General features: G+C 35.3%; 3 protein-coding genes across 8 annotated transcripts; 2 read left to right on the top strand and 1 right to left on the bottom strand.

Annotated features, from left to right (window-relative positions):
• Positions 1–744: 744 nt before the first annotated feature.
• LOC6649339 (coiled-coil domain-containing protein CG32809) lies at positions 745–24,915 on the bottom strand. 6 transcript variants are annotated; one of them, XM_023179375.2, is made up of 16 exons: positions 24,720–24,915; positions 24,386–24,636; positions 23,597–24,211; positions 15,738–15,828; positions 15,334–15,426; positions 14,263–14,377; positions 14,079–14,189; positions 12,919–13,082; positions 11,309–11,374; positions 11,103–11,186; positions 10,913–10,975; positions 10,249–10,711; positions 9,819–10,001; positions 9,661–9,751; positions 2,640–2,837; positions 745–2,144 (listed from the first exon to the last, which is right to left on the bottom strand). In XM_023179375.2, the coding sequence occupies exons 1-16, from the start codon at positions 24,841–24,843 to the stop codon at positions 1,065–1,067; spliced, it is 3,792 nt and encodes a 1,263-aa protein (XP_023035143.1). In that variant the 5' UTR covers positions 24,844–24,915; the 3' UTR covers positions 745–1,064. The 6 variants fall into 6 exon arrangements, with proteins under 6 accessions (XP_023035143.1, XP_023035144.1, XP_002071650.3 ...); XM_023179376.2 differs by lacking the exon at positions 11,309–11,374; XM_002071614.4 differs by lacking the exon at positions 15,334–15,426.
• LOC26528963 lies at positions 13,379–14,067 on the top strand. The gene is made up of 4 exons (XM_015177241.2): positions 13,379–13,394; positions 13,465–13,654; positions 13,712–14,001; positions 14,060–14,067. The coding sequence occupies exons 1-4, from the start codon at positions 13,379–13,381 to the stop codon at positions 14,065–14,067; spliced, it is 504 nt and encodes a 167-aa protein (XP_015032727.2).
• LOC6649340 lies at positions 18,339–23,596 on the top strand. Its single transcript, XM_002071615.4, has 5 exons — positions 18,339–18,936; positions 21,949–22,042; positions 22,243–22,363; positions 22,437–22,658; positions 22,722–23,596. The coding sequence occupies exons 1-5, from the start codon at positions 18,384–18,386 to the stop codon at positions 23,424–23,426; spliced, it is 1,695 nt and encodes a 564-aa protein (XP_002071651.1). The 5' UTR covers positions 18,339–18,383; the 3' UTR covers positions 23,427–23,596.
• Positions 24,916–25,803: the final 888 nt, after the last annotated feature.

The following is a 25,803-nucleotide window of genomic DNA, read 5'->3' as shown; positions in this document are numbered from 1 at the left end:
TATATTTTTGCTTTTTCTTGCTTGCTTTGCCATTAAATATTATGCACTTCATTCATTTCAATTTTGTTTGTTTGGCTGTATTTTTTTTGTTGGGGGTTTTTCATTTGGTTTTTTTTTTTTTTTGTTTTTTTTTGATGAGCTACAATATATAGAACTATCAGTCTCACTTCCCATACCAAGGTATAATAAAATTCTATGACATATGTAAATATGTACATATGTATGTATGTATGTATGTATGTATGTAGGAATGTATTAGTATGTGTATGTAATATGTATATAGAGTATACATGTATGTAAGTGTAGTGCAATTTTTACTTTTGGCGTTTTGAATAGGCAATGGAGAGGGGAATTAATGTAATGTGTTTTTTTTTTGGTTTTTGTTTTTCTTTTTGCTTTTATGTCCCATCTATGATGGAATCGTTCATTTGCTTAGGATCCATACAAACATTCATACATCAAGAAAACAATCAATGTACGTACATACATAGCAATGATGTAACATTTATGATGATAATGATGATGATGATGATGATATAGAGCATATTACATATAACAATTAAGTTAAGCAAATCCATACATACTACACAATTTTAGTTGGTGATTTGTTTCGTTTTTCTTTTGTATTCTTTGCTTTTCGATTTCTTGTTGTGTTTTTCTTTTCATTTAGTTTTTGTGTAATGGTTTGTTTTATTTTTTGGTTTTTTTTTAAGTGTGCTTAGTTTTGGTTTTTCTCTTTTTGATTTTGTTTCATTCATTTTTTTTGTTGTTTTGAGTTTTGAGTTTTGAGTTTTGATATAATTCTAAATGCATTTTCGACGACAATTATTTTGGATACACAAACACAAATACATCGAGTTAGTGCAGGGACGGGGATGAGTGGGAATCCCCTCATCTCATCGGAGAAGGGATGAGAGAGATAGAGAGAGAGAGAGAGAGAGAGATAGAGACAGGGAGACATGGAGAGAGAGAAAGCATAGAGTGGTTTCAGTTTTTGGTGTGGTTTTTAGCTTTCCGTTCTAAATATCAATTTTGGTTTCGTTCCACGCCAATTTCCAGTTGTGTTAAAGTATCTCCGTCTCATAGACCTGTTTGGTGGTGCTGGATGTGTTACCACCACCACCACCAGCACTAGCAGCAGCAGCAGCACCACCACCACCACCACCAACAGTAGCGGCGCCATCACATACACCCGCACTCGTAGCACCACTGACCAGAGACACGCCATTTGTGGCAGCCACAGCAGCTGCGGCCGCTGCTGCAGCTGCAGCAGCCTCGGCAGCCGCTGCACCATTTGCCTCGCATGCCAAACTCAGGGCTGCTATCTTTTGCTGGATATTCGTCTCACTGCCCAGTTTACGTAGTGTGCCAGTGGCAGAGCCGCCTCCACCTCCACCTCCACCTCCGCCACTGCCATCTGACGATGGACATGTCACATCCACTGAGGGAATTTTGCTCATTTGCTGCAATCGTTGATATTGCTCTTGGAGCAATTTCTGTTTCTTCAATAGCTCCTGGTGACGCATCTCGAGGGCCACTTGACGTTGGGCATGATCGTTGCCGGACTCATTGCCGCTAGAGTTATCACCGCTGGAGGTGTCATTACCACCGCCGCCGCTCATTGACGATTCGACGGCAGCGGCAGCAGCTGCAGCACCAGACATATTCTGTGGCACATTTGGGCTTGTTGGACTGGCCAGTGGACTGCGTGAGCTGGTGCGTGGCGGTGGTGGTGGCGGTATACGTTTGTGGCCAACTTTCGTTATCAAATCGGCATTACGTTCGGGTACTGGTGGCTTGCCACCACCGATACCCGCACCCGCACCCGCACCCACACCACCACCGACGCTGCTACCGCCATTGGCCATTGGTAAGTCGCTATCCGATTCGCTGGGATATGAGTGTAGACGTCGCAAACTTCCCATATTGGTGTGAACCATCAATTGTTGTTGCTGTTGCTGTTGCTGTTGCCCACCGCGTTGACTGGTGGCCATGGCCATAACCATGCTGGTATTGGTAGCATTGGCCTGTTGCATGTTTATATTGGCCTCCGTATAGAGACGAGCCTGTGAGATTTGCGTGGTAACTGTGCTTTGTACTGCGGCCTGGGCGCTCTCATCGGATGCCGAATCTTCGGGGCGTATCTAGACACACACACACACAAACACACAGGAGAAGAGAATAGAGAATACAGATGTCTGTATAAGCAAAAATATCAAATTTGTTATCTTCGGCTATGCCAAAGTATTTGTTCATTTATCGTTTTTATGTTTTTCTCTAGAGAGCAAAACTAAATGAAATAGCCAAAAATCCAGAACTTAATTATTAAAGAACACTATCTATCTCTCTCACACTTAGAGCACTTAAGGACTATTCACATTTTTGACTTGATATAGTTGTAGAAACGATTTGATTACGACAAATCTAAAAAACAAACTCAAAAACTGAAATATAAGTCTGAATGGAAACAAACAAACGGACAATAAACAATTTTATTCTAATTTTTGTATCAATTTTAATTAAATTAAATTTCTATTCCTGAGATCAATTTTGTTTGCCAAATTATTTAGAATGATTTATGTTTATACACCAAGGCGTATGCGTAATATTTTTGTTCCGATTACCAAAATGATTCCTACCTCGAATTGTTGTTGTTGTTGTTGTTGTTGCTGCTGCTGCTGCTGTTGTTGTTGTTGCTGCTGCTGTTGTTGTTGTTGTTGTTGTTGGGCAATAGGCTTCGAAAATGTTTTTAGCTCATCTAGCAGAGCATCGAGTGCGTTTTCGGGTGCGAGTCCCCCGCTGATAGTGAACGACCCCATCCTGGGTGTTGGGATTGGCTACAAAATTCCAACACAAAACCAAAAACAAAAAAAAAAAAAGAGAACAAACAAAGTAACCAAAAATCGCAAAACGAAACGAAAACAAAAATCAGAGTGGGGAAAGGGGAGATGATGAGAAAATTTCAAGTATTAATAAGGTTTTTATTTAAATATATAAATATATATATATATATATATATATTTATAGAGAGATATATATATTTAATTATAATAGATAGATATATAGGGATTTTTGAAAATGTTTTTCTTTTTTTTTTTAGTTTTTTTGAGGGGTTTGGGGGACATTAATCAAGTATAAAACCCAGCAAAAATTGACATACAAACAAAATAAATTAGCAAGTTTCGTGGAGAGAGATTCAATTCATGCAGTGCCAGAAATAAATCGTCTTGCATAAATATATATACTATATATATATATTTAATATATATACCATATACATATATTATACTAAATGTCTGGATTTAAGCTAAGCTAAAGCAAGCGACAGCAATAGTTTGTTCTTTTTTTTTGTGTTTTTATTTATTTTTATTTAGTAAATGTTGGGCAAAGAAGAAGATGGAAGAAGAAGTAGAAGAAGGCTGATATGAACAAGCCAAATTTCTGTGATAAACGAAAACAGAAACCAAGAACCGAATCAACAAACTGATAAATAAGAAATATATAAAATCAAAATGATAAGCCAAAAAGCAAAAAATCGACACACATACACACACACACACACATTGATCAACAAACATTTTTTAACTGTTGGCCATAAATAATGAAAAAGTAAAGAAAAGCAATAAACAAAAATAAAAACAAAGGAACAAATTAAAAGAAAGCTTCACCGATTATATATATATGTATGTATAAAGATGTATATATATATTTTGTGAATGATATGATTGTTTATGATATATGATAAGATGAATGATATAATATGTCATGACATATGAATATGAGTATGAATATGATAAATATGTTTATATAGACACCATATATGTATATCTTTCTGTTTTGAGGCCGGGTTTAAGGTATGAAATTTCATGTTTTTCGTCAAAACTTTTGCAATTTTCAACCAGTTAAAGTTCAGTTGGGTTTTTCCCCTTCTTTTTGTCAGTCTGTAATCGGACCACTTGAGTGAATTAAATCTAATACAATGACGTACATACAAACATACATATATGTAGATATAAGCATATATGTATATACATATATGTATGTATATATATATTTTGTAGATTTTCAAGACATAGTTGGATGATTTTCTAAACTGAATGAAGTAGAGAATGGTGGTGGTGATGGCGGTTGGGGGTGGGGGGTACAGATAGATTTTGGTTCAGATTTGATTAGATGGTTAAAACTTCAAAGACAACAATCAATGAGTGAGAACATTATGTGACGACTGACTGGTTATTATTATCAGGTTTTTTGTTTTTTCTTTTTTTTTTTGTAATGTTTTTGTTTTCGATTAGATTTTTGTATATATAGTAGATGATGTAGGTTTTTGTTCATATATTTTGTTAATGATTTTAGACTTTTTGGGTTGGTGGCAATGGCGATTTTTGAGGTAAAAATAGATTAGCTTTCGATTGGTGTGTAGTATACATTTAGGTTTATTTAAAGGGATACGTAGATTAGATGGTTACTGCTGATTTTTAAACATCGATCTTTAATTCTCAACTACAACATCAATATGAAATGTTTGTGTGCGCAAATGTAACGAATATATGTTTGTATATATGACCCATTAGAAGTTACAAACAAACAAACAAACAAACAAACAACCAAAACAGCAAACAACAAACAACTTAAAAATTATTAACCCAAAACAACTCAAAAATCTAAAGCCGATTTTAAAATGAGAAGCTCTCTATATATGTATGTATATAGACATTGAAAAACAAAAATCAAAACAAAAGAATTACCTACTGCACGCTTGGAATATACATATGTATATATAGGACATGAAATGAAAACTTTCACATTAAAATGTTGACTGTTTGAAATACGTTAAAAGTTGATGAACAATTTCAGCTGTTCTTTTAGTCAGATCTGGCACAAGAATAGCGAAAAAAGTTGGATAAACTTTTCTATCATTTTTATGGTTACCGGACAGAACGGAAGAGCAATCCAAAGAATATTTTTATATAAGTCACTTTGACATTGGAAGTTTCTAATAATTTTAAATTCATTTTGCTTTCGCCCACAGAGTTGGCATTTATTTTGGCTTTATCAACCACCCATTTAGCTTTTTTTTGGCTTTATTTTCAATAGAGTTCAATTTTTAAATTTAAAATCGATGTCACGTAATTTGGATCTTCCGATTATATATATTAAGTTCATAGATATGATTATACCCAGCGCTGGAATAGCTATATACCAGGATAAGGTAATTCAATGGGCTCCTCGCCTTGAGGGTTGCTAAAAGATTTTCTATCACTAAAAATATGATTGAAATTTCATTTATTTACCAAAATATAGTTCTGATCTGATATAAATAGGCAAAGTTTAAAATCTTCTGAAAATTTCTAAAAATTTCTAAATCTGTAACTTTGCCAAATTTTAACCGAATGCAATATCTCATTTTTAATTGAAAGTGCATTACGTTATATCAGATTTTTTAAAAAAATGGTGCCTAATTAAATTTCCAGTGTCTGCTGCCCTTTTTGAAATATTATGACCCCAAAAAATGTATTATCTTAATCATACTCCGGCACTGATTATATCCTTATGATCATCATGTTATTTTGTAAATTAAAAAGAAAGCTGTCTAATTTCGATAATTTTATCATTTTAGAGATTTGTGTGAGTTTTCATTCCATGTTGAAATCAAATATCATACAGTTTTTATACTTGAATGAACTTAATGCGACAATGTGGATAGGAAAGGGGATATATATGTACGTATATATGTATATATAAATACATCTTTGGCGGGACTAACATTTGGATATCGGATTATTAGGTATACATTAGACAGGGTTAGGCAATAATGTATTTAAATTGGAATATGTATGTGGATAGGCAGATAGGTAGACGGCAGCATACATTGAACAATTTACATAATATAATGATTAATATATAGATTGGGAGAAGATTTCTGTGTGTATGTGAGGGTATGTGGAGTCAATCAATCAATTCAATTCAATTTAATTCAGTTCAATTTAGTTAAACATACAAAGAACAAACATTAAAACGAAAGACTTGCAAAGCAGCGAACCTGAAGGAAAAGAAAACATCAAGTAGACAAATATAGATAGATAGCGAAACAGAATAGTGTGTGTGTGTGTGTGTGTATGTGGGTGGGTGGGTGGTTGGTTGTGTGTGTATGTGTAAAATAGGCGTGGATGTGGATAAAGGTGAAAAGCAAAGTTAATAAAAAAGAGGAGATAAAAATAAACCCATAAGAAAGTATCTCCGTTGCGCTGACAGAAGAAAAAATTACACCTACAGATGTACATATGTGGAAATAGACTAGGCCAAAAATTAAAAACAAAAAAAATATATAGGAAATTCCCTCTAGCCCTATAATTTGAGTTTATATGAAGAACTACATAAGTCCGATGAGAAATCATCGAAATCATCTTCAATACTTGATTTAAGATAAGCCTTTGCCACGAGAAAAAAAAGGATGTTCTAAGAAAGCAAAAAAAAACAAAAAATAGTGGAGAGGAGGGGTCATATTCGAAAAACTGTTTTAGAAGAGGACATCAAATTGTGGTTTATAATCAGAAGACGCAATTTTGAATTTTCGAAAATCGAATTAACGAGTTTTGTGTTTTGAAAAAGCGAACATTACAAACACCGTACGGAAAAATGTGTTTTTTGTTATTTTTGTTTTTCTATCTACACATATATATACACATACATATGTAGTAAGCACACAATCACACACACACACGCGCACACGCACACACATTTAGATGTAGTTTAGACACATACATTTATACGAGTATTATATAATATAAATAGAGAGAGTGTGAGAGAGAGAGAGAGATAGACAGAGAGATTATCAATCAAAAATCAGTGACCAATCTATTGAATTCTGCTCTCAGTTTCGCCTTTTGCTTGCTTTCGTACTTTTTCCACTGCTGCCAATTGGCGCGTCAAGATTATATATATAAATACATTTACATACACATATGTACATATATACATACATATATGGATCAGATACATATATATATATATATATATGTATGATGGATATTGAATTGTTTGTTTTCTGTTGTTTTGCTTTTTTGATATTTTTCTTGGAGTTTTGAGTTTCATTTCATTTCATAGAAGTTTATATAGGCAGAAGAAGAGGTAAATGTAATTAGTATACAAAAATAAAATATACATAATAATGTATAAACTAGTTTATTATGTTTTTGTAATGCGTAGCAAATTATGGTGTTTTTTTTTTGTTTTTTTTTTTTTTAGCAAAAATAGGAAAATTGACTTAGTTTTGATGTTAGGATCCATTTTTTTTTGATTTGGTTGTAATGGGTTTTATTTTGATAATTTAAAAAAACAAAAAAAAGTTGTTTGATTTTTGTTTTTTTTTTTTTTTTTTTGATTTTGATTTTGGTTTTTATATAATTTCTGTTTGTTATTTGTTATTTAGGATTTTTGCAGTCATTACTCAGTAATTGCCTCTTTGAAGTTTGAACTCCATCGCCAGTTAAACTATGTGGATTGTTGTTGTTGTTGTTGTAGTAGTAGTAGTAGTAGTAGTAGTAGGTTGTTGTTGTAGTTGTTGATTGTACATATAGTTGTTTTAATTAAAAAGAAGTCAAGAAGAAGAGAACGAAGGTAAAAAAACCTCATTTTATAAGACCATTTTGTAAGTATGTAACTTTTTACTTAGATTGAGTAAGAATGAGAGAGAGAGAGAGAGTAAGACAGAGAGAGAGAGAGAGAGAGTGAGAGGTGATAAGACAACTCGTTTTATTCTTTTTTTCTTTTAATCACTTTGATTCTTTTTTGTTTTTTTTTTTTTTGACAAAAAGAACACAAAAACAAGTAAGAAAATTAAAAAAAACAACAACAAATCAAATTTTAATTATTCGGTGTTTGTCTCACCACACAAATTTAAAGGGTTTTTGCGGTTTACGATGGGAGGATTAGGCGGTGGGGCAGGTTTGTCCTAGGGGGGTGGGGTTTTTGGGTGGTGTTTGCTTGGTGTTTGGTGTTTGGTGTCGAGTGGGGAGGGGTGAGCTCTATATTGGGTAAAGCTTCGCTCTATATGTAGGGCAATGTATTTTGGTTTTTGGATTCGATTCGATTTGAATTTGATTGGATTTTGATTTGGTTTTTCTTTTTTGTTTTGTTATGTTTTTGGTAAATATGTGAGATAAAATGAACGATGAAACTGAAATTGAAATACTAGATCATATTATTTTTGTTTTTGAATAATATTATATATTAACAACAGCCAATTGCAACATATTCATAAGAGAACTGATAACATAATATTAACTCAAATTTTTACTACGAAAATGTAAGAGAACCAAAAAATGAATAAATCATAACCAAATTGAAAACTAAAAAATCAAACGTGTTAAATATAAAATTAAGTTCATTTCGATTGGTTACACAACTAATTGTTATTATTATTATTATTATTATTTTTGTTTTTTGTTTTAAAAGTTTGCATTCTTGGGTATTCTGATAAATGTATGTAGCTAGTTATGATCGGGAGGAATGAGATTGTTTTTTGTTTTTCATGTTTCAATGTATTTACACACAAATATCGATTTGGGGCTTGCTCTCTACTATTTAGCATGATGAGAGGGGGGTTTGGGTGGGGGCCAAATGATGTAAGGTACATACATATGTGATGTTAGATTTTATGTCCTTAAATATCATGTACAAATTTTCCTTTTTCGTTTTGATATTTCCGTGTCGAGCAAATACAAATTATAGCCATAAATATATATTTACATAAAATCTGCAATTTCTTGTTGATAATTGTATCTAAATCTGGTTGGCCCTTCTTCTATTATAATATTTTGTTCATTTGATCTTTGTATTTAACATCATCTTTATATTTTAATATTTCATTTGCTCTTCTTCTAACGAATTTAGATTTTTCTCATCTTCTAAAATACTGAAAAAGATGAAAGTTCTCCTTTAGCGGTTCTTATCCTTAGCAGTTTCCTTTCTGTGATGAGCTGAACTAGATCTCTGGTTACAGTTTTTTGTCATTAAGTAAACTAGTTCTAAGGTTCTTTGTTTGCATTTATATGATAACGGAAACACAGATTTGATTTGAATATTGGTATTCTATCTGAGTGTGGGTTTTGGCATGTGTGTGTGGGTCTGCTGCATATGGCTGTGAGTGTATGGGTGGATGAATGTTTGTGTGTATTGCCAACTTTATAACAATATATACTCGGATTAGTGTTATGTGCGTGCTTAATCAACTGTCGCACACTGACCGAGAATCAGTTATCAATTCAAAAATGAAAGCATAGCAAATTTTTTGTTTTTTTTTTTGTGTGTATATGTATGTTGATATTTCTTGTTAGTTTTTGTTGTATTATTTTTTTTTTTTGGTTTTTGTTTCTTTAGGACCAAAAGCAACTAATCTCTGCCATAGGAATATTAGAAAGAATAGTTTTATACATATGTATTATATAGTAATTATGTATGGGTATGGATTATGGCACTTTTATATTAATTCATCATAAACATTATCATCATCATAATCATCAATATCATCAACATCATAATTGTCATCATCATCATGATCATCATCTTAATAGTCATCATCATTATTGTTAATTTTTGAGACTGTGTGAATTTGTTGGTGCCACAAATGATTTTAGTTTGAATAATTTCTGTACGTACCTTATCGGGCGCTGATATATCCGCTGAACGTGGCTCTTCGCTAATTGCCGGCTCATTGGGCGGCAGACGTTGCTCCTGAACGCTCGCCAAACTATAATATGGATAATCGTATAACTATTAGATCTGATTTGGTAAATATCTATCTGATTTATACTAACCGTTTCAGTGTTACCAATGTGCCAGTTAATTTCTTGCAACGTCGCAATGCCGATTCCAAGCGATCGGGTTCTTCTTTGAGGAACTTTTCTTCACGCACCACTTTCTCCATTTCGCTGGATAAAATGCAACGCAAACCATTGGATAGAGCCGGAAATTTTAACTTTAGTTCGGCCACAGTTTTGCTAAAAAAAAAAAGAAAGAGATATAATGATAAGTCAGAAATAAATTAGAATTTGCCAAAATCTATATGATATAGTTGTCCGATCTTTATGAAACTTGGTATAGCCGTTGATAAGGGTACTAAATTAACATGGATTAACTTTTATAACAATCGCTTGAACTAAAACGAAATTATTGATCAAAAACTTCAGAGTTTGAGTTGATATATGCATACCTAAAAATCTGTAGAGATAGAGATGCTCTGCTTACCTGGCACGACTCAACACTAGGGCCATATCCTCGACTGCTGTCATATTGACTCGTGTGCGACGATTGATAACCTCACCGCGTAAATTCTCAACGGATGCCTCCAAATCGGATAGATCTTTCTCCAATCGCACCACTTCCTGTTTGTAGAGTTCCTCTTCACGTGATATGCGTGTGGCATCCTGATCGTTCTGATGACCCCAAAAGCTGCCACTGCTGGCCAATAATGTGGCGCGTATACGCATAAATGTCCCCTTGATGTCCTCGCGTACAGCCACCGCCTGAGCTTGGGATAATCGTCGCAGAGTGCGGACCTCCATCCGCAAATCTTTGGCCTTCTTTTGCAGGCCACGCAAATGATTGTACATCTCGGGGGCCAAAGCAATATCCGCCCGATAACTGGGATGGGTGGTCTGGGCCAAAACTATGGGTTTTGGTGGTGGCGGCGGCTTGAGACGATCGCGTTCTGCACAAAACGAACACAATGGATAATGAATTGCATTTAAAAAATAATTCAAATCTATTCACAATGAACTAAATGAGTTGATGTGTGTCTGTGAATGTGATTCGAGTTATTCGAGTGAGTTGAGTGATTCGTTTTGCGTGAGAGAAGCGTGTTCATGGGTGAGATTCGGTGATTGGGTGAGTGGGGTCAGTCTCCGCTTACCTTGTGACGATGTGCGTGGTAAGGTGGACGATTTGATTGCCGGCTTGGTTGGTTTCGTATCAGCTGTTGAGTAGTTGTCAGTAGCGTGTGGATGGAACGAGAAAGGATGTGGGAATTGGGGCCGGGTGCAGTGTATTGTTCAGTTTGAATCTAAATTATCATTGATCACTAATTTCATTGCTCTAATTACCAGCATGTAGTGGACTATGAGATTTTGGTATACCCTGTATATCATCGCTAAACGAAACAGATTTCTCAAAGGACACGGATTTCTCTGTAAAATAAATGATTCGATTTCGATCAAAACCAACTGTTCTCTAATCTTCAAGTGGGTGTGGATCGGGGATTGGGATGGATGGGTGTGTCGGTGTGTTGGTGATCAAAGGCTACACTTACGACACGAATTCTTGCCCAATTTGGGTGCCTTCTCTCTAACATACAGTCCATCATCGGAACCGTTAGCTAAACAAAATAAAATATGTGTTAAAAAAAAAAAAAGAAAACAAAACAAGAACAACACGCATGAGTAATGACAAGTGGCAATGGAAAGGATGTGCCCATCTTAAGGATTAAGCATTAAGATATCTAAAAAATGCATGCAAATACATAGTTAAATATCTATCCATCTATCAGGGCCGCATATAGAAAGTCCTCTCCTAAATTCAGCCCTGATATCTACTTTATATAAAAAACTATCATATGCCATTATTTTATATATTATTTTCCACCCCCTTCCCCGTTTATATCAGTTGCTAAGTTAATAATTAATGAGTCATGGTTAGGAAATTGCATTGGCATTGAGAAGCATCAAAGTGTAATCAAAGCGATTTGTGATATTAATAAAGCAGAATATTAAACATATACACTATACGTGGTGGAGACTTTATATTAATAACAACAATAACAAAATTATTTTTATATATACTCAAAGTGAAATCGAATTATGTACATCATCTACATATGTACATTCGTACACAATCAAACTTCACTATAATGAATATGTCTGGGGGACCAGGAGAAGAACACTTTAAGTTTGAGTTTGAATTAATTTGATAACAATTAATTCATTATATGAAAAACTTAAACGTTAATATAGAAAAGTTTATATAGCAGTTGTGATCAAAAGATTTTTGTAAACTTTTTAATTTCTATGGTTTTGGGTTTTGCCTCAGAAACGTATAATATTTTTGAATACTATCAATATTCTTATTTAATAGACTCCTCTCTTTTTAAAATGGACTGACATTAAATAGAAGAAATGGAGCTGGCAAATGTATCCTGTATTTTTTTCTTGAAAATTGAATGAATTGTCGAAAGAATTTTCATAAATCGAAATCAAAACGAAAGATTTACGAACTCTTTAAAAGAGAAAATACCATTTATTACTGCAGTAAGAGATAAGTATTATCTATTAAGTTTTAATAATGTTAAGCATAAACATATAACATTTAATTTAAATTTTTGGATCAATCCGAATACCTCAATATACGTTTTCGGGGTCATAATGCAAATTAAAAATCAGATTCACAAAGTTAAGAGTTTTGAAGAATTTACCGAACTTTTTACCTTAGATTTTTGTCAATTTTTATATTTTGTTCAGAAGTGTATTCTGTTAAACAAATGAACATTGAATCAACTTTTCAGTGATAAAAAAAAATCTTAAAAAGTTATAAATTTGTTAAACAAAAGCACAAAATACTTTTTTCAGTCCTTTGCATACTTTACGGGGCAAAGTTGATCCATTTAACATGGTATATAGTGACAGTGAGTTAGGTATTCAGTCAATGACTGGGGAAGATTGATATCTTGATAGTCGAATAAAGATAATTTTTCAGTGGACTTGAACTTTTCTAGGGAATTTATTGTTTATTCAAATTTCAATCACAACTCTTTTATAAAATACAAACTCTTGAGTCTATTACAAATCTATTACAAATAAGACACGACAAATAACTAACTAACATTAATACAGAGACAACAATGATGGTAAAGACAATATAGTATACCTTGCATTTGATTGGGTACAACCAAGTAGTTGGGATCCAATGTGGGCACTTGTAATGGAGCAATTTGTGGATTCTGATTGACCAAGGCCTTTTGCACAAGTCCGGTGAGATTGGCCAATTGTCGCTCCATATGCTCGACGCGTATGCGATGCAAATCTTCCGGCCTGTAAAATCCAAAAGCATTAAAAACAAAGCAAAACAAAAATAATAATAAACGACGACGCATTGCAATTAACTTGGGTAATTGTAAGAGTTAATTGCCATTTCATGTCGCCCTTCCGCTCCAATTGCCGTCAGAACCTGAACTCAAGTGGCGTAACGCAAAATTGAAAGAAATAGAAATAGAAATAGAAATAGCAAAAACAAGATACAAAACCCCACACAGAGATGGAATGCTAAAGGCAGTGTCAACTTTCACAGTTGTTGGCAGTTGTCAACGAGTTGGGAAAGAACCTAGATCATGGCCTATTGCAGCGGTAGGTAGTCCAATCGGCTTGCCATAAATGGATCTTAGCCATAAGTCTCTCTCTTTTATTTGATTGCCAGTTATCGGTTCATCCGAGAACTTTGCCAGTTGTTTGTCCAATTTTCAATTGGATGAATTGTTGATATTACAAAAGTCAGTGGAACGCATGAATCACATGGATTGCCCCAAGCCCATGGCCACCGAAGAGCTAAAAGCTCAAAGTAATGAATCGCCTTTACCCGAAAGAATGGCTTTAATGGCTGCCGATAGGTATAGATTATCTTTCTAAGTGATATAAGAAATGGCTAATTTCCATTTGCATTTCAGAGGCGGAGATCATCATGATACAACTGGTTCTAGTGGCCCCTGGCACTCCTCCTCGCCGCCATCCTCCTGGCCTGCCGAGCCGAAACCATCTAAATTGCAAACCCTATTTCAGATAAGCATCACCGCTTTGGCTTTTCTCTCATTTGGTGGCTATTTACTTTGCCTAATTGTTCAGGCAATTAAAAGCAAGGGCACCACCTATTTTCATCCAGTGGCCACTGCCACCACAACCCTTACGAATGGCAATGTGAAACGCATCAAGATCTACAGACGGAGCAAAAGGAGCAAAAGTCTATATCCATATCCACAACATCATCTGCTGCTGCTCGACTATGCCACCTACATGAGGGCCATGAAGAAAACTTACCTAGTTGGATCATAGATTTGATTGCCACGATGCGGCAAACGATTGGGACCGGGGCCGGGTCCAACTTTAATACCATATAGAGCATACTGATCTTCAGTGAGGGTCACATCTCTGCGAAAAGGAAAGCAACAATTGATTTGGCATCACAAAGAGAATAAAAGATCACACCAAATGCTTAATTTACCCTTGTTCCTCATCTATAATGGGGGCCACAACAGTTCCACGTGTCCCATATTGACTATAATATGGCTCCTCATAGTTTCCTCTCGAACTGCGCTCCGGTGAGCTGGTGTAACCATCTGTAAGTTCATGAAAATCAATTAATTCATTTCATATCGAGATAAAATTTCAAGTTTCTATTCTAATTACAATATGTTCAACTAAATAAAACTACTTGTAATAAATTTGAAGTGATAGTGCAATGATTATGAGTATGATGTTAGTTATGGACAATACTTTTGAATATTTTTGTAAAAATTTAAGCTTGATTTGATTTTGAATCTTTGTAGCCCTTGCAGACGATTGTAACCTTTGTATGTTTCGAATGATAACCTTATCAATTTAAACATTTCAATGACTTTTGCAACATATTTCCAAACAAAAGATCTTCATTTTCAATTAAAATTAAAAAGCTTTTTACCATAATAGCTTAGTCACTTAAATTATGATACATTCTTTGTTAAAAATAGTAAACCCAAATCCTAACTTAATTCAAACGAATATAGAATCAAAAACATTTTTCTTGATACAAAATTTGTTTTACAAATTGTAAAGGAATGGATATACATAGGCTTAAAGTGGTTTAAGTCTGTGAAATCGAATTACTATATAAATATTCAAATCGAATTATTGCAGGGTCACATTGAATACATACAAATGGCAAATCTAGAGATTTGAAATGGTTGAAATTTGCCCCTTAAAATATGCTAGAAGGTCTCAAAAAAACTAAATAATTCGTCAATTACAACAAGGACAATTTATTTTATTTATAAAAGTTGCAAGAGTTCCTTACTTGTTTCTAAAAGTGAATTATTCCACTGTCTACAAACTTGATTACTTTCAATTGCATACTTTAGGGGAAAATGTCGCTAGTTTAACAAACTTAGATTTATCACTGCTTTGCAAAGCATAATATTTAATAACTTTTAAGCTTTACCAATTTTAGCATCAAGAGTAAATAGTAAATGAAATATTTCTATATATTATATATATATATATAGGAAGTATATACAAATATACATATGTATGTGTGTACCTGGAATACTGTATAACTGATCCGGGGTATAGGGAAACAGGGGTTCCATGCTACCCCTGCTATTAAGCGATCTAAGAGGTTTCACAGGCGCTCCTTTTTTTCATATATATATATATATATATATATATGTATGTAGGTATATAGTTAAGTTTAAAAATAAATTTGGTTGAATGTATGGGTATGTGTAGGTGAAATTTAACATATAGAATAATAACTGAATACCGCTATGCAAATAGAGATAACAATTTGATGGAAACTCTCGAGCTAAATCCCGACTTAAACGGACTGACTTTGGATGGATTTTGCATCGAAAATGGGCCAACAAATGAAACCAAACTCAAAAAATGACAAGCTATAATCAATCAAACACAAAATATATATACATATATCTATATAGTACGCACCCATTGAGACTTTGTTACGTTCCGATGAGTACATGCCGCGTGGCAAGGTTTGTGAGGATCCAACATAATAGGGAGCTGGCTGTTTGCCAATCTGAAAGATAAGACAATATTATGACAATTTAGTTACATTTTATAGAATGATGGTGAAATAAAAACTTTTGCCCCCTAAAATATGCAACTGACAATCGAAAAACATATTTTTTGGCGACAATTTATGGAATATACTAAATTTCTAACAACAACAAGGAATATTTTTATTAAATTAAAGACAGGAAAGTCTTTTAACTATTTATTGCATACTTTAGGGAGCTAATTTTTCTTCTTTTGCACATTTCTACATCTGCTAATGAAAGAACTTGCAACTGAAAACCTTTTTGTCAATCTTTTTGTAAATTTAACTTTTTTACCATGATTCTATAATTTATCTAACCAATTCTTAACTTTAAATTGTTCTTAACAATTTGTTTAGCTAATTTTTGGGAACAATTGACTTCAAAGTCATTAAAAAAAATCTAGTTAAATTAGTTTGTTTTTTAGTTAGATGACCAAGTCAAATTATGGAAAATCGTGATCCATTCGAGGGCACGAAAATTCTATTTTCATATTATACAATTAAAGTTCCAATGAACTTTTCAAAATAAATATATATATATATATACCTATATATGTATATATCTTTATGATAATTTGTATGCGTTTTGTATGTATTTGTTACCAATTTGGCCTTCGGCTTTAGGTACAGAGATTAAAAAATTTGCAGCGAAATGTTTTATTTTTATTATCGTTTTTAATAAGTTTCACTTGAAACTTGGCATGTTCCATGTTTGAGATTCATGATAGATGCCAAATCATTTGGCTATAGACCAAGCCATGGCCAACAAAAAACACAGCAATTGAGTGTCATGATCGATGGATCGATCGATGGATCGATGGGGAGTTTAACGTGTGTGTGTGTCTGTGCAATTAATTGGCATTTGACCCACACCCATTTGGTGGATCGTTTGCCAAAAAAAAAAATAATAATGATAAGTAACTGAATAAATGAAAGTGTTTCCTTTGTTTCATCTACCAACTATCATGTTCAATCAATGTTTTTGTTGTTGTTTTTGTCGAAGGTTAAATAATTGGTTTTTGCGGCATGTATATATGTATGTAGCTGGTGGGGGGAAGAAGCATAATCTTAGCTAATTATTGGACAAGTTCTCTATGCTGGCCAATCGATCGATCGATCGACTCTGTGCACATCTTGGCATTAGCAATAGTCGTAAGCCACATTTCAATCTCAACCAGTTTCAGTTTCATTTTCAGTTTCAATTTCAATACAAGCAATTTTTTTCCCCCATTTTTTTTCTTCTTTTTTCTTTCTTTTTTTTTTTTTTCTTACAACAATTTGTTACAACTTGAAGCGGTGGCTGAGCTGCTGCTGCTGCGCTGCTCTTCTCTTGTTGTTGTTATTATCATTATACCCTGCATGTGAAGGGGTATATATAGACATGGCTAAGATGGATATAAAAATCAAATCCTATAATCTATAAACTTTGATAAACTTTGTCTGGCTAAAAATATTTCGAATACATCAAAAATTCTAGACAAAATTGTCTTAAGAATAGCTCAGACTTATATACTGTATGAATAACACACAGAATTTAAAGACAAAGAAGTTCTTTTTCAATAATTAGTTTTAATTTAAAATATTAAAGTTGTGATTCTGATTTTGAAGAGATTTTTGGCAGATTTTTAAGAGTTTTAAAGGAAAAAAACTTAAGGTCAAAATAGATCGATATAAATTTGTAAAGAGAATATATTAATAATTCATATAATAATTTCGTTAATTTTAAGTATATTTATGTTCAAATTGCCAAAAAGATTTAAAGCGTAAAACCATTTAATTTCACCCAAAGAAAATTACAGAATTTCCTAAGATGAATATCTTCAATTTTTATAATATTTTCTAGATCCGTTCATGACTAAAAACAAACCTTTCGAGTATTTAAAAAAACGATAACTCCAAAACCATTTCGAAAAAAGATTTTAGAGCAAATTAGGAGGGAAAAATTGTGTTTTTTGAAATTTGAGTTTCGTTTTGGACAACTTTATTCGAAATTAAAAATGGAAGCAACTCTCAATATCTAACACAAATTTGATAAAATTATTCATTTGAGTTAATAAACATTTCTAGGCTATAAATTTTTGATTGAATTACCAATTGCCAATAACATAATGAATTAATTGTATTATTGATATTGGGAATAATTGAAATTATTTATTAGTGTTTTGTTTTTTAATTTAATACTCTTGCTCTACCATTAAACACTTCAATTTATTTGTATTAGCTAGTTAAAAACTTCAATAATTTGGTTAAACAAATGTCAGAAAGAAAGAGTTAACCTTAAACCAAATAAGAACCTTTTTTTTTTTGTTGAAAAGGGTATCTGCTTAGTCTGCTACCTGCCGACCTGGTTACCTATTAAAAGAGTCGCTGCTGTGTGCGACTCAAGCTCAACTTTGGCTGGGGCTTTGGCTTATGCGTGGAGGCGCAACTGACTAGTAAAGTGCCAGACAGCACAGTAAACGGACGTTACAAACGACTCGAAAACCAAAACCAAAATCAAAACCAAAAAACAAAAAACCCAAATTGAAGGAAACATGTGTGAACCGGCAGCTCAACTTTGCACAGCATTAATGCTATGCATTTTATTAGTTGGCTCATCCTGCGCCTGGAAACCCATCGCATCGTCAGTGGGTTCGGGTTCGGGTACAGCTTCCTATAGTCTGAAGCAATCGCATCCGGGTGCCGCTAGTAGTAGTCATGAATTGGCCACCAGTTTTGCCACACAATCCAAGGATGATCACGATGGTCTATTAGCCGCCTCAGTGGGATCCCCTTTGGCCACCAGTGCCTCCCAGCATGGCAGTAGCATTGCATTTGCTCACGATATCGATGATCTTGAATTGGATAACTATGACTCGTATAGCCTGGAGCATGAGCATGCCATTGCACAGGATCCGACAATTAGTTTTCCCCACACCCGTTCACCCCTCTACGGTTCGGATCGTTGTAGTGTCAAGAAATTCGCCTTCAATCAGGACGGTGTGGTCGAGTATGGTAATCAATTGCCCGAATTGGATCAGTTTACATTATGCTTTTGGATGCGTTTCACCAATCATAGTGGCGATCATGTTCTACTCACCTATGAGGGTAAGTGTAGTAAAAGCTGTGGGAGGGGGGTGGGGGGGCTGGTTGGGTTCAAAAAACCTTTCGCTTTCATTATTCATCATCAAAAGGCAAACAAAAACAAACTCTAAAAAACCTAAAAAATTGACAGAAATGCGCAACTTGCATAATCTGGCAAGACCTTCGCTTTGCCCACGGGGGCAATGAAATATTTTTCTTTTTATATATAGGTATACGTATATATATTTTTGTGTAGTAGGCCACGCTCCGACGATCTCGCACCTGAGACGCTAACAGATGCTGCCCAGTTATAGGTAACTGTTTTTTTTTTATTTTTTTTTTTTGTAGTGTTGAATGAAAGTGAAAGGAAGTCAACTTCCTGCTGCAAGTTGAAAAGACGGTGTTAAAACCAAAAAACAATTTTGTTGTTTCTTCTATTTTTTTGATGGTCAACACTTTTTTTTTTTTTTTTGGTGTCATCTAATTTCTATGGTTGATCATGAATAGATTTTAAGGTTTTTTGAATTGAAAAACAGAAAGAAAAAAAAAACACAACAAAAATTGTTCAACTGTCCGCCCCATGACGTAGCTGCTTGTTGTTGTTGTTGTTGCTATTGCGGTCGCATTACATAAGCGATAATTTTACCAGTTTCCAAGAGTCGGTTGTTAACGCTGAAACGGCTTAGTTTTAGCCATCGTCGCCGTCTGTTGTTGTTGTTGTTATTATTGTTGTTGTTGTTGCCCGTTGTCGGTATTATTCAGTTTCAGTTTTTTAGCATTTGACATAATTTTTCTTTTCAAAATGAAAAAAAAAAAAAACAAATAAAAAGATGCAATTTTAAGCGCTTCCGGAATTTACAGTTCCAGTTCCAGTTCCACCTGAAGCAGCATCAGCAGCAGTAGCAGGTGACCCGAACCCGTTAACTAGGAAATTATTTAATATGTATATACAATATTAAATGTGTATGTGTATGTGTGTGTGTGTGTGTGTATGAATAATATTTTAGCTTAACTTTCCATTTTCCATACACAATAATCATTTGAAATAAAATGTGCCAGCTTAGCATGACATTTCCTTGACTATATCATAATCGGCTAAACAAAATTATCTCAGACTCAAAACTTTATTGAACTGTTCGATTTGGGAGAAATGCATTTAACATTAGAAGCATAAACTAATTAAGTATTTAGATCAAAGACATTCAGAGTCGAAATAGTCCAACTGAATCATTCTCATCAGAAGATAAAAGAATTCAAAATTAAGCATTTTGCGCTTTACGAACTTTGTATACCCTTTACTTTTATCTAAAGACATCATGACATACAAAACTTCAAGCAATTTGTATGACAACTATATATGTATATACACATAGTTGTCCGATTTTAATCAAATTTTAAAGAATTATAGATTATAATCTGCATAAGTTACTAACCTACTTTGGTGATAGACGTTAAAAAGCAAAACAAAATTTCTAATCGATGGTTCTTATTCTTCAAAAACTATATCATGTAGCTCCCTATGATATAGTCTTTTGATCTCGATGAAATTTGGCACAGTCATTAGCAAATAAAAAAATGTGGCATAATATGAATTTAGAATAAAAGTCAGCCTTTTTGACAGATACTTCCTATGGGAGCTACATATATGATATGCAGTGGTCCTATTAAGACGGACATGACTATATAAACTAATTGTGCTTATTAAGAACATATGTATTGATGCTTTCTTGCTAGCTTTTGACCAAATTGAATGTACTCAACTTTTGCAGGTGTATAAAAAAAATTCATTCATTCAACACTTTAATAAGTGCAAATTTTTATGGGCAACTTTTTTATAGACATTTTCGATTTCCATTAGTAACTATATGATTATAAACTTGATCGAAATTAGCCATAAAAAATTATTAATGATTGTAAAATGACTTGAACTATGGATGATCAATCAAAGAATGAATCGAAGAATCAAAGGAATTTGAATCGAAGGATTTAAGTCAGCAAAGATTGAATTGAGACCGAGCTATTTAGATGCCCTAAAATACACTTAGAAGTAGTTTTAAACAGATTCTAGAATATAATGAAATGTGGTCTTAAATTAGGAAATTTTTATTTGTTTCTTTTGCCTATGGTTTGGTGCCTCTTAAAAAGAATTTACCACCCCTTAAAATCAAAATCAAAATCATTATGTTAGGAAGCTTATTTTGCCTTCCCCTCAATGTATTATAATTTGATTGTTTTCTCTTAAAAATAGTTAAGGAGAATTTGCGTATCAATGACATAAGAGAAAGACCACAAATTGTTAGTCAATGTGGAAGGAGGCATCAAAATATCTCTTGATCCTTGATCCTAAGCCAAAGAACTTACAAATCAATTGACCAAGAAATGTAATTTCAAGCTCATCAACAGCAAGACTTATGTGGTGGGTGTGTCAGATCATTTTAAGCCTTTTCTAATCGCTCTATATTCTGATTATCAAACATGGAATATAATCTTAGACTCCAAACAATATCAGTACATATGTATGTATATACTCAATATCTTTCAGTCTCGTTGAATGATGAAAACCCATTCTAACACACAAATTTTAGAAAAAATTTGAATAAAATTGTAATAAACTGTTACGAATTCCAAATAACTTTCATCTTACAATCAGTTGTAGGGTATACTCAAGTGGGTTAACTTGAGATTACTTCAGTTTTATATGACAGCAATTTAAGATACATAAATCTATATAAGATATAGTCAGTCCATTAAGTATTGTGGAACAGCGAGACATGCTCAGGTCGTAAATGCTCTGGGCTTCTCTTTTGAAGGGTAATCGAGCCAAAAATTGGCTCACTTGGATTACAGCATCACGCAATTTACAGTTAATTTCACAATCATTCATCCGAAATGGCATTTTGAATCACTTTATTTATTTTGCCTTCTTTTTTTTCTCCCTCTCTCTATCTCATTCCATTTGCTCCATCTGCTCTACTTACTGTAACCACCTTACATGCGAACCCCCCCGAACCCGACCCGCCACCGCCCACTGGGTAGCTGGCAAGGAACCACGCGAAATACAAATCTGGGTCGCCAATGCGCAAAATTCCAGTTTCCTTTCGATGGCCATAAAAGGTCAGCAAATGTATAGGTAAGTAAGATCGATCGATCGATCGATCGATCAGTCAATACTCGATGGACAATGATTGCGACTGGCGATTGCCAGCCAACTATCCATTGATATATCAAACCTTAAATTGAGGCAATTGAAAATGCAAGTGACTGACTGACTGACTAATCATCATCATTATCATCATCATCATCATCATCATCGTCTCCATTTCATGATAGACTCAATTATCCGCTGCGCATGCGTCAATGGCATCATATGTGCAGCTCATGGAATGGCAAAACTGGCGAATGGCAGGCCTGGCTCAAGGCAGAACGTATTGGGCGTGGCTTTCACAATTCGGTGAGTCTCTCTATTAAATATCCAATTACCAATACCGATTGCTACACATTTCGTTTTCTGCCTCTTGCCACAGTTGGTGGGCCACAAGATACCGGCGAATGGTAAACTTCGATCCGGTGGTCCATCTGTAACCGGTGACATAAGCCACGGTCTGCATTTCGAGATGACAATGGTACAGGTATATCGTGTGGCCTTAAGTGCCGGCAAGGCACATCGTGATCATAAGCATCATCATGTCCATCATTTTGATCATGAGGGTCAGGAGTTATCCACCACAACACGTGCACCGCCAACGGTAGGCGAACACATCCTTTCCTCATCCTTTCAATCAATAACTTTTCCCTCATTCTTTGGGCAGATTAATCGTCCCCAACCGATGCATAATCTACTGGCCAGTGGACAAATACCTACAAGAGTACGCATCAATTTGGCCAATCCAGCCAATCCAAATTTGCCAACACAGCCAACGGGAACAGGAGCAGGAGCAGGAGCAGGAGCAGGAGTTGTTAGTTCGCCTAACGATGCAATTACGATTAATACAAATTTCGTGAATGGCCAAATTAATGCTGGCTCTCGCCTGGTGGCCCAGCAGTTACTCAATCTACCACAAGCTAGTCAACCAGGAGGCAATCGTTTCCATATGCTTAGCAATTCGGCAAATGTCCAATTTATCGATGAGACCGAAACTCGTATACAATTCAAACGTGAGGCGACCACCACCACGGATAAGAAGAAGTTACAGAAACGTGGATTAGTTCTACTCGACGATGGTTCCATTGTCGATGATGGCGCCGATACGGACGCCGAGCTATATAATGGTCTTGCCGATTTCGGGGGCAAACAATTCAAACAGGACTTGACCATGAAAATGAGTCTCGAGGAGGAGATAAGCACACACGATCGTGAGCCAGCGGAGGAGGAAGTCAAGGCGGTGATGAGTATTTGTAGTAGTTGTGAGGCGGAACCCTTCCAGGGGGCCATAGTCTTCTCATGGAAGGATGTCAAGGAGCATATGAATAATGCCCTAAAGGGTCAAAGTGTTGGCACTTGTGGCAACTTTTAAATGGTCAATAATCTTCGGCATTCCGGAGTTAGCCATCACACCTCCCTTTCCCCTCCCATTCCCTCCATTCCAATCCCTTCCCATAATTAATATTATTTCCTTCGTATTTTTTTTTGTTCGCCTGTAAATATACTCGAAATAAAATAATTTTATGTAGTTAAAACACTCACCTTTGATTTGTGTATATGCTGATGCTTGTAATCGGAATCGAATTCGGGTTCACTGAAATAGCTTTGATCCTGATCCCAATTGGCCGGAGCCTGAGATTGTGGCAGAGGCTGTGGTATGCCCGGACCGCCGGGTAATATTTGCGGTGGTGCCGCCACTTCGGTCGATTCGAAGAGACGTAGCACAGATCTGTCGCGTATTTCGCGTAGATGTGAACGAACATCCTCCAGCTCGTAGAACATATCCTTGCTGGCATCGTGTATATAGATTTTCACATTCGGCCCCTCCAAATACGACATGGTCAACTGGCGTGGAAAGGAACGCACAAAGAGGGCGCGAACCGTATCAATTGAGGTTATCTCATTGGGTAGCAGGGCGCGTTTGGTTTCCGAACGATATTGCAAAAAGACCAGACCCAAGGGACGTTCCAGCGTTTTCGATGGTGTCCTTACCACGGGCAATGAAGATCTCTGTTTGCCGCCACGACGAAAGCCAGTGCTGGCTGTTTCCACCTCGGACATGATGCCAGGATCGTCATCGAAGAGTGGGCCCTGATTGACAGGGGCATAGCCGCGCATTGGTTGATTCTTTTTATTCTTCTGAGCGCGTGTGCTCATCTGCAGGGAGGGAAGGGGAAACAAGAATGACAATTAACCGGGAATATGTACACCTTTTCCCCCAAAAGTATGCTACAGGCTGCAAAAGTATTCATGATTTTACGAAACTTTATCAATATCTCTCTTTTGACAGCCTATTGCATACTTTTGGGGGCGGTCAGTTTGCGTGCATACCTCCAGATCCATGGCTCGCTGCTGTTGTGGTGCCATTTGATGGGCGTGAGGATGCTGGGAACCGCCATAGATTAACATATCGCCGCCCAATGTATGCCTTCGTGGATCATCTCGTCGCATGGCCCGTCTGCGTTCATCGCCGCCTCCACCGCCTCCTCCTCCGCCTCCGCCGCCAACTCCACCGACGCCAATGCCAATTTGTTCGTTGGTTGGCATTCTACCAGATTTCTGTTGTTCATTTTGCCAGTCTTCTGTGTCCAAGCATAAAGCCATTTAGTGTTGTACAACGCCCCCCACAGAGAGTGCATATACCGTTAGCATTCAAAATACTCACCTCCCTCACGGCCTTTGCGCTTCTTTTTGGAAGATGAACTGCTGCCACCACCACCGCTGCCCGAACCACAGGCATTTTGATTAGACGACGAACTCTTATCTTTACTCTTCCAACGTATTAACATTTTGATTCGATATGATTTCTGTGTGGGTTTATCTTTTGCCAAAGATTACAAACGTTTTCTCTCTTCACTACTTACAAGCTGAAATTGAGAAGAATAGAAAAGGAAATGTGAAAAATTACAGTACAAAATAAGGCCCAGCTACAGTCAAACTTGTCTCATAAAGGAAATTTCATTTTATTATTTCGATAAATGAACTAAAATGGGCAAGTGGTGTGAAATTTTCCAACGCAAAAAAGTGTTTGAAATATTAAACAGAAAAACCATCTTAAAATTAACTAGAAAAGAGAAATTCACTTTAAGAAAGTTCGATTGTATTTAAAGCAGAGACAAAATAACTGTAAAATCACTTTGAAATCACACTTCGACTATAAACGGTATTGACCTATGGAAGAGTGAAGCTCTATCTTAGTCAAGAATTATCAAACACAAGATGTGAAGTATAATCCTCCAATCCTTGTTCCTATGCTGCCTTTCGAGGACTTTGTATTATTAAAGAAACTCAATTACAATTCAAATGGAAAGCAGTGAATCCAATTAATCCTATTCAATGCCAATTCAAAGTTTTCCACTCATCACAAAGTCTACTTATGTATATGTATATTATCTCTGCTTCGGTTTTTGTTTACATTTCATATTCACCCACACCACATTGAAACCCATCCACTTGCCACCCCCACCACCATCAACCTCGCTCTCCACCATCCACTCATTTTGCCATCTCTTCTAACTGCATCCCTACAATGCATTGCAATTCACAAGAAGGATGTGAATTTTTAAGATTGTTGTTGCTCTTCGCTGAGTGTGTGTGTGTATGTGTGTGTGTGCGTTGGGTGTGGTGGAATCTTCAAGCTCTTTCGGCAAAGCTCGACACTTAATGTAAACGAAACGAAGGTGGACCAACAGCAGCAGCAGCAGCAGCAGCAGTGTATTAAAGACCACCAAACATGAGGAGCGGCAAGC

This window comes from Drosophila willistoni (genome assembly GCF_018902025.1).
Source record: "Drosophila willistoni isolate 14030-0811.24 chromosome XL unlocalized genomic scaffold, UCI_dwil_1.1 Seg141, whole genome shotgun sequence".
Lineage (NCBI taxonomy): Eukaryota > Metazoa > Arthropoda > Insecta > Diptera > Drosophilidae > Drosophila > Drosophila willistoni.
Note: the sequence above shows the minus strand (reverse complement) of the source record. Positions and strands in the feature narration are given on the sequence as shown.